This window comes from Takifugu flavidus, chromosome 16 (assembly GCF_003711565.1).
Source record: "Takifugu flavidus isolate HTHZ2018 chromosome 16, ASM371156v2, whole genome shotgun sequence".
NCBI lineage: Eukaryota > Metazoa > Chordata > Actinopteri > Tetraodontiformes > Tetraodontidae > Takifugu > Takifugu flavidus.
In genome coordinates, this window is record NC_079535.1 from 6,924,622 (window position 1) to 6,938,587 (window position 13,966).

At 42.3% G+C, this 13,966-nt stretch overlaps 3 protein-coding genes and 2 non-coding genes across 5 annotated transcripts; all 5 read right to left on the reverse strand.

The window, feature by feature from the left end:
- Positions 1-4,726: 4,726 nt before the first annotated feature.
- On the reverse strand, positions 4,727-7,165 carry rpl13a (ribosomal protein L13a). Its single transcript, XM_057011928.1, has 7 exons — positions 7,061-7,165; positions 6,437-6,509; positions 6,111-6,176; positions 5,816-5,917; positions 5,374-5,459; positions 5,213-5,272; positions 4,727-4,981 (listed from the first exon to the last, which is right to left on the reverse strand). Exons 1-7 carry the CDS (start codon positions 7,148-7,150, stop codon positions 4,772-4,774), a joined length of 687 nt encoding a protein of 228 aa, XP_056867908.1. The 5' UTR covers positions 7,151-7,165; the 3' UTR covers positions 4,727-4,771.
- Positions 5,985-6,067, reverse strand: LOC130513369 (small nucleolar RNA Z195/SNORD33/SNORD32 family). The gene has a single exon (XR_008946712.1). It is a non-coding gene; the product is annotated as a small nucleolar RNA Z195/SNORD33/SNORD32 family (small nucleolar RNA).
- Positions 6,260-6,341, reverse strand: LOC130513366 (small nucleolar RNA Z195/SNORD33/SNORD32 family). Its single transcript, XR_008946710.1, has one exon. It is a non-coding gene; the product is annotated as a small nucleolar RNA Z195/SNORD33/SNORD32 family (small nucleolar RNA).
- A 438-nt stretch (positions 7,166-7,603) lies between the features above and the next one.
- Positions 7,604-8,816, reverse strand: atp5if1b (ATP synthase inhibitory factor subunit 1b). Its single transcript, XM_057011937.1, has 3 exons — positions 8,658-8,816; positions 8,148-8,260; positions 7,604-8,070 (listed from the first exon to the last, which is right to left on the reverse strand). The coding sequence occupies exons 1-3, from the start codon at positions 8,724-8,726 to the stop codon at positions 7,929-7,931; spliced, it is 324 nt and encodes a 107-aa protein (XP_056867917.1). The 5' UTR covers positions 8,727-8,816; the 3' UTR covers positions 7,604-7,928.
- Positions 8,817-9,874: 1,058 nt separating this feature from the next.
- zmpste24 (zinc metallopeptidase, STE24 homolog) lies at positions 9,875-13,750 on the reverse strand. Its single transcript, XM_057011908.1, has 9 exons — positions 13,340-13,750; positions 12,896-13,042; positions 12,609-12,812; positions 12,363-12,515; positions 12,127-12,268; positions 11,817-11,992; positions 11,513-11,617; positions 11,284-11,427; positions 9,875-11,196 (listed from the first exon to the last, which is right to left on the reverse strand). The coding sequence occupies exons 1-9, from the start codon at positions 13,445-13,447 to the stop codon at positions 10,972-10,974; spliced, it is 1,404 nt and encodes a 467-aa protein (XP_056867888.1). The 5' UTR covers positions 13,448-13,750; the 3' UTR covers positions 9,875-10,971.
- Between the last annotated feature and the right edge of the window lie 216 nt (positions 13,751-13,966).

The window sequence follows — 13,966 nt, forward strand, 5'->3', positions numbered from 1 at the left end:
GTTAAAGCCCCACCAAAGCGCTCGCTGCTGTTCTGGCTCGCTAACGAACGGCGTCGCGGCTTCAGCGCCTCGTCCCATGGACACCTGACGCGCCTCCTTTGATTCTGTCGAGGCTGAGGGGCCCGTGCGGTTGTTTGAGTCCGACGGCGACTCCAATTTTTCTCTCGCCACGCCGAGCTCATCTGGACTGGCAGCCGCCGCTACCCGATTTATTAAAGATCCGATCAGGTCACATTCATAACTCACGCCACGTGTCAGTCCTCGCACGCGCACGTGAACGAGGCACCTCTCGTCGTGGGCAGCAGAGCACGTGTGTTAGCGAGGCCATATTGAAGCATTCACAATCAGATGATTTTAGCCTTTAAACCGCCAGAGTTGGTGGTCACATCTCTATTTTTGCTGAGGAATTTTGATGTATTCATGGAAATCTGTGACCATCTGGTTATTGCTTTGTGTTTTCTTTTAAAGAGGGAATTAAAGCACTCGTGCATACACAGCAATTATAGAAGGAAATGCAACTTTACTTTCATCGCAAAACATGCTCAAAGTGGGCGCCTCGCAGATGAACCTCCACTTTTTTTTACTCTCCAGCTAAATGGAGCCTTGCTGGTCGGTTCCTCCTCCCTCCGGAGCCAAATATGCTCTCTTCAGAATCTATTATACATACGCCAAACACCTCTTCAACATCGACTCCTGCAAATTATTCAGCAACAGTCTGCTGCCATCCTGCTCCACACGTAGCGTCTCATGCAAATTGCATGCGCGCAGACGTGAATGGGTTGGTTTATTGTTGGGGTCCCCCACCCCCACCCAAGTCAAAAAACTTCTTTCAACTCAGGCCTTTCAGACCGCGTCGAGAGTCAGCCTCTGATTACGTGAGCTGCAAAAAGCAGCGGACAGATGGAGGGAAATAAAAAATAGAACTATATTTTCTGTAGCCTTTCGTGACCCCCCCGCTGGAGAGTATAGATATAAAAAGCTGGTTGTGGTCTGCTCTCACAGAGGTGGATAAGCAGCACACTCAGGGGAATCTTTGCAGTGACATCTTTAAAACCATCCCATATGCTTTATTCCCAAGCGTGCATGAAAAACACACCGTGGCTGTTTTCATATCCTCCGTGTGCCGCTAGCACACTCGCAGGGGAAATTCACACACGTTGCTGAGTTTCCCTCAACTTGACGTGACGCTCGGCATCTGTCTAAATATAGGTGATTCCATCAGCAGAACATTCCCTGATTTCGCCGTTCGCGTCGCAGGACTCGGATCGATCGTTTAGAGGAGGGGTCGGTGCTGCACGGGCTCTGGCGTTTGCAGCCAAGACCCAAGTTTACACTCCTGCGGCATTTTACAGCCCCGAGCGTGGTGACTATGGCCAGGAAAATTAGCAGGGAAGGCCTGGGGGACGTCATGGACCCCATATTAGATGCATTAGCGGGATAAATATCTTTATGTGTGAGGAGCAGATATATGCATCTGGGATATTGGTTTAGTGGAACCCAATCAACTGTGTCAGTCCTAGTTGATACTGTAGCACATACTGCTTCTTTACAGCAAATTCTGCCCAGGAATCAATATTACTCCATTGAGGCCAATATTAAAACGCTTCTTTCCATTCATTTCTAATAAGGCCGCACCGCCGTGGCCGTTTGTCCTCAGGTTCCATATGAGGGGCTGCAGCATTAAAACAAGGAGCAACACTGCTGAATGGAGTTATAATGCCCAGAAATGGCCGAGCTGTTTTCACCATAAAATACAGACTTAAACCTTTTTTCTGGTGCTACAGCCCAAAATGCTTCTGATTATGTTTGTGTTGTTAATCATAGGAAACCTTCCAGCTCAGTGCAGGAATAAAACTGTGTAGATTATGTGAATGGATCCATAATCTGGGGAGAACCCCTGGTGACCTGTTCAGTACAGTGTGAATAACAAGCTCCACGCGTTTTCACAGCAGCTGCAGGTTTAAATGGGATCATTTTCTCCATCATTTACATAATATTTAACCGCCCAGCGGTGTATTTATCTTCAGAAGTGCCCAAATCCTTCCATATTGCCTTGCTCAAGGACACTCTGCCACGCGTGCACCGCGGTAGGGCCTAACCTTTCCCTGGCTCTTGACTTTGTGTTGTGAGGCTACGCGAACACGCGTCTGACGCCTCAGAGGTGCTTCATTACAGCGGAGTCGATAAGGGTTGTTGGGTCTCGGCGTTCCCTCAATTTCTCAATTCAATTTGTGACTCTCGGCGGCCAATATCAATCTGCCTTTTCTGAATTTCACAGCTGCTCTTGTCAGTAAATGGATATAATGGCTTCGGCGAGAACGAATGAATCAAGTTGCCCCGCTGTCATTCTATATCATTCCAATTCCGCACTGAGGTCGGTGAATATGAAGGAGGCGCCGAGTGCCCCCACCTGCATCATATGTTTACAGACAGCCATTACAGTGCAGCCGGAGCATACATCATATAGATCTTATTTCTCTTTTTTTGACTCCTCTAAAGCCACTTATGACAAGCTGCTCGTGCCGTGATGAATGCGTGGGTCCACGGCGACAGGCAAATTCCTCTTCTTATTCATTTCTGTCTGCATGCATTTGCATAAAAGCTGGTGTGGAGCATTTGCCGTGAGCGAAGATGAGGAAGAGGAGGCAGACGCATCATCTGCAACGTTTCAAAAGAGACCGATGGTTGGAACCCGCAGGGCTGTCATGAGTTCACCTGCGCTGTTGCAACGGTGAGCCGCCACATTTAGGTGGCCTTTTTGACTAAATTCTGCAGTAAATTTCAAACACGTTGGGATAAAAAGACGCTATTCTCTAGCGGTTTCAGGTTGGTCAGCATGGCGTTGACGTGATTTGTCAGTTCGGGGTCAAAGGGCACAGGTCAGCGGGGTCATCCGGGTCCTCCCACCTGCTTTTCCAAATCATTTTCCCATCAGCGTTTTCTAATCTTGAATGTTAAATTTTGCTGCAAGAGTTGAAAATGAATAAGCAAATAAACTATTCAAGGAGCAGTTCCCTCTATTAACAGTGGGGGTAAATTGCTGCTGTATTTGGTTAAACAATGACTTATAAAGCATAAGAAATGATCACTCGAACAGGAAAGCTATTCCCATTACTCACACGCTGGGTGATCTAAATGCACAGTGTACCCGCGGTCTAAATAGCAATTACCATGAAAGTCATTGGAATCCTCACAACTTTGGTGCAGGAGAGCCACTCGCACACACTGGGGTTACCACGGTGAAAGGGGGGAAAGCCTCCAGACAGAAGTCATTCACATCGATTTCTTAAATAAAGAGACTTTGTGTGAATGCTTTTATTAATATGTGGCTGATATAAACCCGTCTTTGGCTCCAGTGTAACACTAAAAACAGGTCGTGTTGTCAGTTTTCTTTTCAGCGTTGTTCGTCAAGTGTGACATCAGAGCTAATTAATTCCTATTGTTAATTCCGTTTCAAAGCACTCATTTAGCTGTGTCTTGATGACACACGCGAAGAATTGTGCCACACCAATAGAGCTTGACACTGCTTTATCTTTCAGTTCATTATAAAAACCCGTTAATGGGTAACGTTCACAATCATTTCGACATGAAGAACGAGACGTAGCTGCTAATATCAGAAACTCTGGCTAAATGCAGTCTGTCATGGCTCAAGTGTATCAGCTGTCAGGCATTTTTCAGCTTTCTGCAAAAGGAAAGAAATAACAAACAAGCTTTACTAAACCATTCAAAGCCACATCAGTCAGCCTGGTGTATCTCTGAAACCCTCAACAGATGTGTCCCCCCCCCCAATTCCAAAATGGCTTTTAGTCCATTTAAACTATATTTTTGGTTCTAGCCCCTGATGGTTTTAAGAGATTATATCTTATTTGCCTTCCAATTCTGGGTGCAGTGGCCAACATTTGCCATGAAACTGTTTCCTGTGACAGGAGCAGCTTGCTGTTGAATTCTTGTCCACCTTAACGCAGGTGGACAGGTGTCAGATTGGGGGGAGGCAGTGTTCCGTGAGCGTGCAATTAAATAGGCATGTGCACTTTACTGTGTCCTCATATAGACAGACATAATCATAGAATACAGGGATGGAGATTCTTTATAGTGCATCCTGCTTTCATCTGGAGAATATATTTCAGACGTGGTTAGTTTATCTAAATCTGAAACACCATAAAGCCCACATGTGCGTAAATAATCCTCTTAGGGTGGAACAGGAAGGTGGAAGAAGCATATTCACAGACAGAAACCAGAGATATTTTGTTTTGCTGTTCTTCAGTAGCTGCTTGGTGTCAGAATCCAGGAGTCAAACCCAGTTTGATGCAGCGCCGCTTCTGTGATGATCCTATAATGAGCTCATCTGCTGATAATCCGGATTTTTTCCTACTTCACACAAAATTCGTCCCACCAAATGCCGCTTGTGCAGTTTTACACGTGTTTTCATTCTTTTCCCAAAGACACAGTAGTCATTAAACGTCCTAAAGTGGAAATAGTCGCTCTTGAAGGCCCTGCAGCGCCACCTGCCGGCATGACGGTTCGGTGCTGCTGTGCGTTTCTACAGAAACCTCCAAGGTTAGATTAGGATGAAACTTTTAAGGGGTGTGTAGGAAACCGAGAGCATAATTTTCCTTATATCAGCCCAACCTTTATGTTTCTGGAGCGGAGGACCCTCCTAACTACAGAAGTTCACCCTTATTGGTCCAGAAGTCATTTTCCTTTACATGAATTAAAAAGCCAACACTTTCTATAAACATTTATTTAACTTTATTAGCCAGAAACAACCAGCTCAGACGAGGATTCCATATTGTTTCAGAACGTCTGTGTACTTTGCAATCTTTGCCTCGACGTTCTTCTCAGCCAGCTTGGTCAGTTTTCTGACCGTCTTTTTCTTGGCATAGCGGAGCTTGGCCTTCTCTTTTCTCTTCTCCTCCAGGGTGGCTGTGATAGCCTGGTACTTCCAGCCAACTTCATGTGCCAGACGCCCAAGGACAGCAAACTGACGCGAGGAGGGAGAACAACATGTCAGTGTTGATCTGGCAATCTGAACCACATCCAGCCTTTGATCCAGAAGAGAATTCAGTAACGAGTTCTCAAATTGGAGGTGCAACTCGACTCAGCAATCAGATCCGAAAAGTAGGACTCATCAATAGATGATCAGTTAAGGGTTACATTGATCTTCATTGTCAAGTTGAATCGAATTGGAACAGAATAGTGGTTTAAAGCTCACCTTGCGAGAGGGCTTCAGACGCACAATCTTAAGAGCAGCTGGAACCACCATGCGCTTCCTCTGTGGACCCAAACTCAAAGGTCAGACTGAGATGAACAGCAACCACCACATACAAGCAAAGACAGTCAAAACTATAGATCAGATAGGTCAACTTTCATCACCTTGTCATAGGGTGGAGGGATACCGTCGAACACCTTCAGTCTCTCCAGAGCAGCCTGGCCTCTCTTGGTTTTGTGGGGGAGCATGCCTGGTCAGAGAAAAACACCCAGGTTTAATACCTGTGACCTTTAAAAGCATCAGGTTGTCCAAGCACGCGCGCTTGTTCCTGCTGAACTCAGTAATCAGATCCGTATCTTGCGTCTCATCACAGAGGATCAGCTTTGAGATAAAGCGCTCATCACAGTAAGAACAGGAACAACGTGCTGGCTCTGATTTGGTATTATGGGACATATATATTTCTGATAAGCATTTACCACTGCTCTGTAAATTGCACTTTAACCCCTACTTTTATTTGAGCAAAGTGCCAATAACTACCTCTTTTTGTCACAATTCCAATTGTATTACAATGCCACAAATATAGAAACTGTATAGCCATGTCCTTACCCCTGACAGTCCTCCAGAAGATCCTGCTGGGGGCTCTGAAGTGGTACGGCCCTCGAGAGGGGTTGGTATTCATCCTCTTACGCAGGAAAGCCAGGTACTTCACTGAACAACAGACAAGGCATCTTTAGAATATGCCAAATGCTCCACTGTGATTTCAATGTGTCGCACTGATGTCTCAGATGGTAGTGCATGTGAGGTTGTCTCATTGTCAATGAAACTCGAATTATATTGGTTAAGCACATCACAGACATGCATATTAATAAATTACCACAGTTTAGAGGTTTACACTACTTACGCTTGTTGCGGTAGAAGTTGCCTGAGATGTTGATGCCTTCACATCTCACCACCACCACTTTGTGTCCTGCAAAAAATAAAATAAAAAATACTAATGCGTTACACGCTTGTGACAAGAGGCAAATGCATAACCTAAACTACAGATGATCATCCGTCTCAGATGGTAGTGCATGTGAGTTTTCTCATGGTCGCTAAACTCAAGCAAAAAAACAAACATATCATCACTGACAGACCTGCAGCGATCACCCAATTCACTGTGAAATTCAGCGTTCAATGGTCATTTGACAACACAACATGTAGTCTAGAGCCTTCGATAACAGCACTTACCCAGCAAAAGCTGTTTAGCCACAATGGCAGAGAGCCGGCCGAGTAGATGGCCCCTGCCATCCAGCACCAGAACCTGTACATGCGACAGATGCGTTATTACATTGTTAAATAAAGCCTCGGTGTTTCCCCTGTAAAAGTAGCATTGATATATTTGACCAGCGTACCTGCAGCCAAGTAAGAATACTAAAATATCAAGCGCACTTTACCCACAAGTCCGCTATCATCCACGCATGGACATGCTACGTTAGCAATGACATCCCATCGTAATGCCCTTTTAACACAATGTAGGTATTTAGTGTCAAATGAAAAGGCGCGAAGACAATACGTTATAATTGGCAGAGGATTAGTTATTAGTTCCGCATTAATGTAATATGGAGAGCAAAGGCAGTTAGCAAGCTAACAGCATTGCTTGTTAAGGAAGCTGCCATGATGAAGGCACGTCTCCTCAAGCCGCGCTGGCTGTCTAAAACACGAAACAATATAAAATCCTCAAGGAACGCAGACCAACGCAAGGACTATAAATACATGTTCTGTGGCTTTGACATGCAGATTAAGGGTAAATACAAGGCCTGACTTCAACCAAAACACCGAAGAGATTGAAAATTCTTTCGAACGATTGCCCACCTTATTGAACCGGTCCGCCATGATGCGCAAAAAGAAAGATGCACGGGGCTGCTCGTGGTAAAAGGCAGGGGTATCCGGAAGTGACGACATTTTGTCGTGTTGTAGAAGTGGTTCAAGACAGAATTATCGCCATCTGGTGGGTGGAAGATTACAGTCCCATTTAACAATTCAGCATTATCTTAATTCTTCATTTGATTTAGAATAGACTTCTACGTGCAGGTAAGTAAAATAGAATTGCCGTAAATGGCTTTTTAACTAGTTTACCTATGATTATGTAACCCATGTCATGTAACAAATCTCAGTTCATCTCTACACTGACGTGATAGTGGAGTAAACTGGCTATATCAGGATCACGGTTGCTTGTATTTTTTAATTCCTCAAATTCCAAACAAGCAGTGGCATGGCGTGGTGTACAACCTGTGGTTGTATATTGTTCATGCAATAATTAAAAATGTGTACTGTCAGTTTGCATTTCTGTTCACATGTAAGAAAATGTAGAAAAAAATGAAGAAAAAAGTAAGGAAACACCTAATGACTTTCAAGTAAACTTGCAATACAAATGTATTTTTAATCACCCAAGATAAAATGGTGCAACCATATCATGGATTATATTAGATTTTTTTTCATTTGATACATACTGTATAGGCTGAGCCACAACAAAAATGTTTAAAAAAAAATAAACAACTTGTGTGTCAGAGCATGTCATGGAAACAAACGTTATGACCATCTATAATCATTTCAAGCATTTACAGAACACTCCCCCACACATTCTTGTCTGGCCTGGTTACAGAAGGCGTGGAATAATCACAGAAAACCATGTGGCTGGACTGATAGGTTGAGTGTCATCATTTGGGAAGGTTTGTTTCACTCAGTCATCGTGCTTCAGCTTTCTGATCTTTCCCTTGTGGCGGTCGATTTCACGCTGCAAGCGTTCGATCTCCTTTTTGTGGTGGTCAATTTCTTCCTGGTGATGCTGCTTCAATGCAGCCAGCTGCTCCTGCTCTTTGCGTCTAAGGTGGAAATAAACAGGTCGAGGTCATGACATGACAGTGCACATTTGTTTGCTGTAAAAGAAACACTGGCTTACCTGAAGTACATCTCCTCCTCTGCGGCCTGCTTCTTCCCCATGGCTCCACCTGCCTCTCTGATGGACCCTCCTCCACCGCCACCTTTTCCAGCACCTTTCCCCAGCTCCCCCAGCTACCGTTAATAAAGAAGAGTTAAAAGACAAATGCATTATGTAGTGATAATTGAAACCTTTTGTATGTAAACGACCCAATTGACCATAACTCCCCCACCCTCCATTGTGAAGGTCATGGTTTCATTTCACTCAGACCAACAGCTTGCTTTGGTACTTGAAACTGTTGGTGGTAAAATGATCCAATAACCACATATTAAATACAAATTTAACATGCAAACATCTCATAATTAGACGAAACTTTATGCTTACAGTCCAGGAACAGCATGACTACAACATACAATCACGTCAACAGCCAACTGTCAAACGCTCTTTCATGCAAAGAACGTTAGATTTGCGGTAATTATTTAGAAAACAATCAGAAACAGCATCATATCGGCCTTTTCTGAATGCGCTTACCTGGTCTGATGACATTCTCAGCTGAGAAGAGACAAAGCTCCTAATGTTAGGCCTCAAAAACCTCGCCATGTTTTACTGGCACCACAGTTGGGCAACTGCGATCATGTCCTTGTCCACAAAAACACGCCACAGGACGGCGCCATTATCATCCTCACGGGGTCAACCAATGAGAAAGCGAGCACACACGCAGCGTTGTCATCAGCAAAGTGCTGATCTACAGCATTTATTGTTTTGTAGTATGTTGAACATGATTAAAGTTATTGTGATGCGAAAACCAATTATTCCGCCTGACAACACAATGGTATGGTCTGAAAGCAGCGTGACACTGCACGTTTTCTGACGTCTGCGTGATCAGCTGACCGCACGTTCCGGAGTAGCATCAAATCTATTTCTCCAAAATACGGCATAAACAGAAACCTACACTTGAAAAAATAAAACAAAATCCTCATACCAACTGAGGATAATGGACTATTTGATTGGTTGGGAGGAGAACTAAGTAAATCGAGCAAAAAGTGCGCACATGCAATTAGTTGGCTGTAGTTTGTTAATGACTAGCAATAGTGCAGTATAGCGGAAAGCAGCAGTAAAATACGGTTATACAATATAAACAGGTTAGCTTATGATCTTTGGAAGATCATGTGTCCAAGTCTCTCAGATTCGTGTCCTGATTGACTTGTCAGGCGGTAATTTCAATTGCATTCCTTGTACAAGTAGTTTGTTTTTGTTTTTTAAAAAGATTTAGATTTAGCAAATATGTAACACTAACATATATATTTTTTCTTTAAAATCATCTTTATTTTGAAAGTTTATACGCCCCTTTTTTTTATAGCAAATCACATATTCTACATTATCCCTATTAACAATTTACTGTCTGGTTTTCTACCTATATATTTATAAATCAAATTACGTCAAGAGTTTAGAGGCTGAATGGATCTTAAAACAGAATTCAGGGATCATGTCAGGAAACTACATATGTACAGGTTTAAGGCAATTTTAAAAAGCAGGAAAAGGCAACATTTTTAACAAGTTCCACTGTGATAATGTGCAAAAAAGAACCGATATGAAATAATTTAAAGGCTATAATAGATTTAACAAAGAAAATGCTGGTAAAAATCTTACTAGTAGCTCTATAGGCTGCCACATGTAAAACAACTCAAACATGCAGAAAAAGCACAAACTTACCTTTCAAACCTTGTGAAAATCATCAACCACAAATATCGCCTACAAGGAATTTATTGAACAGAGCAAAGAAAAGCATACAGGTCCCTCTCTGAACAAACCAAATGCTGGCGTTTGAGGTCTCCAAACCTAACAAGTACTTGCATGCCAGGTTTACTCTAAAATGAACCAAGAGAAGAAACTAAGATACACGGTGTGAACTTAAAATTTCAAAACACATTTAACCGGCTTTTCAAAATTCACATACGTACACTGTTACTGTGCAGACCAAATTACATATGTACAGGTATAGTAGGAAACATAACGCAAGCATTTTACAAAAAGTAAAATAAAATCTCCCTCAATGGACTTAAGAAAACAAACATTTAGCCTAAACTGAAACACTACGTGCTGCTCATTTTAAGTCCATTTATTTAAAAAAAGAATAACTAAAAGGAGAGGTCCTTGCTTTATTTTGGTGACATTCATACAGTCCCTTTTTGAGAAATGAAGAATTTGAGTGAACGATCAATTGTGTTTTTCTCTTGAGCTTTCCCTGGAATGTTTTCTCACAAAGAAAAGTTTCACCCGAGAGACAAATCAAACACTTTAGCCTGTGTACCTGCAACAACCAGTGTTAGGAGCGCATGTTCAACTTGTTCATGGATTCTATCATATCAACAAAACCCAAGATTATAGGTATAACTGAGAGAAAAAAAAAAAAAATCACTCATACCATCAGCCATTAGACGTCAGACAGTCTTTACATCTTTGTTTTGGAATCAGATATTTTCTCATTATGCATAAATAACTGCACAAAAGTGTGAATTGTGCTCCGACAGTAGTTTTTGCTCAGCACACATTGCCCACAAGGTTTGATCTCAGAGACAGCATTTGAGGACCTTAGTGAGAAAGGGCAGAGACTTCGCTTCAGGGTTTTAAGGCTGGCTCATCCTGAAATGTTTAAATTTTGATTTAAAAACAAAGGTTTAAATGGGAACACAAGAGAAAGTATGGCAAGAGAAAGAGCTAAAAAAATGGATAAAACAATATAGGGGTTTGGTGGGGGGAAAAGTAGGATGCTTCATAGGGCTAGAAGAGGTCTGCGGAGGCCCTTTGGAGGAGGCAGCAGTCGCTGCTTCCCCTTCCAGCCCCGTCAGTCCTGCTTGACATTGCCCAGTGCTCTCAGGCGCTCCAGCAGGGGAGGGTGGGAATAGTGCCACATTGAAAACAACCAATCAGCCACAGGGAAACCTAGGTTGTCCTTATTGAGCTTGATGAGGGCTGAGTAGAGCTCAGAAGCTTTGCCCATACTCCGGGCAAAGGCATCTGCCTGGAACTCAAACCTGCGGCTCAGGACCGTCAAACAGAAAGACAAGAGCTGCAAAAATTAAATAAGAATGATGAGAAAAATCAAGGTTGCAGACACAAAAACACCTAAAGCAACATCTCTCGCTCTCAAAATTACCTCATTGTATGGAGAGAAGATGAACTGGAAGATGATCATCAAACCTATCAATGTGGGCTGGCTGTCATTGAAGTCAAAAGCCACAAACAGCTCCTTCCGTCCGATTAAAACGGCAAACAATGAGAAGCACAGGAAGGAATTCATCTGCAGAAAGAAAGAAATAAGATTATTTCTGCACATGTACATAAAAAAACATTTGCTATTGTAATAAAATATAAAAGAATTTCACCTGACTGATAACAATATTCTTGACAGTATGACCAAGCTTCCAGTGACCAAGCTCATGACCCAGCACTGCCAGGATCTCTGGGTTGTTGCATCCTTGTTTCTTGTTCTGCAAATAAGATTGAGGTCAATAATACTATACTACACATAAAAACATCGTTAAAAGAGTTACTGTAAACAGGTCTTACTGTTGGAAGCCCTATTTAGCACCAGCCAAAATTTCAGCCACAATAAAATAACACTAATTTAAGATTTTGGAGCCATGTTGTTGATTTAAGACCAAGCAAGAACTTCTCTCAGTAGATTACCTTTGGCTTGGCTTTTGATTCAGCGGATGACTCGTCACTCTCTGGTTGCTCAGTCTGAGGCTCTCCAGACTTGTTGAGAGGCGAGTAGTCTTCAAGAAGAGTGTCAAACAGCACAATGCGTTTGTTCTTGAAAAAGCCGTAAAAATAGGCATTGCTATGAGATGAACGCTTGGATCCTGGAAATAAAAAACAAAGACCTGTGTGAAGACCTGCACAAATACTCCAAGTGTAATTAAAAATGTATAATCAATTACAGTCTAAATTGATGGTTAGATATAGAGTTGAATATCATAACTATGTATTGCGTTACCTTCAACAACATAAACCTTAGTGAGGGGGAAGCTTATACTCTTCGCCAGAGCCTCGATGTCAGTCTTTAGCTCTCCTTCTGGCAAAGGCGTGAACTTGTCAAACAGGGGAGCGATGTAGTCAGCATAGATTGTCACAAGAACCTGAGCACATTAGAGAACAGCAATTTCATGAGCTGTTAGCACATTGAAACAATTTCTGCAACATGTTTTTCCTGTTTGTGCACAAAGCACGAACCAGAGTAACAGCCAGAGTAAACAGCCAGGCGTAGATGAAGAAGTAGTCTCCACCAATCTTGATGATGTACAGGAGCAGCGAGGTGACAGGTAGCAGGATACACTGGGTCACCATAAATTTCTTTACTGCATCTTTCAGGAAGAACCCTATTGTCTGAGCAGAATATAAGACAACATGTAAATAAACTTACAAAAGTGTGTTCTAATAATTAGTGCAATTGTTGGTCGGTTGCAGTCACCAGTGTACCTGCTGGTTAAAGCCATGCTTCTCCTCGATGACAAATGTATTGTACAAACTCCAGGGGAGTCCCGTCACGGCACTGAATAGAGTGGCGAGCGTCAGAAAAACCAGTGACTGGGTGATCTCATACTCCGAACCCAAACCAAAGCGGGCCGTGACAGAACCAGCAATGTTCCAGAGAAATGGAATTCCACCCAGGATCAGGATCAACTAAAAAGTTTTGAATTATGGCATTATCAATTTACAAGCCTATTGAATATATATATATATATATAGACATTTTATTAACTTACCGTCCCTTCAGTCTCGGAATACAGCCCTGACCAAAAGCCAAAGTTGCTCTTGTCAAGCTGATAAAGACGTGACTTTTGAAATGTTTCAGAATCAATTATCTTCCCCAGTTCTGGAGGCACATGTGTTGTTGTTCTGTATATCTTTCTCTGTGGAGCATAAAGACATCAGCAATCGTTCTGTTGGACCCTACAAAAACATTATAAAAAATTATTTCGTTCTTTTTCTGTTATCGCATTAGCACGCTGGATAAGGGAGTGTTCCCCAAATATTTGATTATAAAAATGACTAGCTTTTGGACACTTTTTTAGGAAATCAAATTGCTACTGCTGTTCGGTTTTCCAGAGGAAACAAAAACATTCACTTATGTCTCATTTAGTTTGAATTAGACACCACCTCGGTAGAAACTTCTTGATGGTGTCTGTTAGCTGACATGTTTTACTCACCTGTCTATAAGAAAGGTATGCCTCCCACAGATACACTGTCCAGGAAAATCCCAAAACAGCATAAAATATCTGCTTCTCCACCGGTAGGTCAACTATAGATTCCAACATTTTTTGGTTTCTTTTTGGCCTTTTCTAGGTGAAGGGGTGACTAGCTGCTAGTAGCTAAAAGGCCAATGATACTGTATGTTGACCAGCCCGAAACCGATCAGTAGTTAGGAACTACTTAGCTTTAACTCAGCACAAACGTAAAAAAATATTTTAGGAAACTGTCCCTGTGTTATAATGACAGATACCGACTACAAATCAGAACTCGGAAATCTTTGCAACCAGTTTCCATTCATAAGCCAAGGTTTTAAAGCTAATATCGTTCCATTCGTGCAGCGCGTAGTGTGTGTCAACAAAAGCCACCCCTCTAGAAACAGCCGCGAGAGCATTTGGTTCCGCTGCGCTTTTACGATACTTCTGAATCTAAATTTAGAATTTCGACCAATAAAGATCGGTCAAAAGAACCGTTAAAACACTCTTGGCCTTTATAAATATTTACAATGTGCTGTGAAAATGAATAGTGAAAAATACTTTCAGACAGTACTGTATTCAATTTTAGCCCTTAAAATGATACAAGTTAAA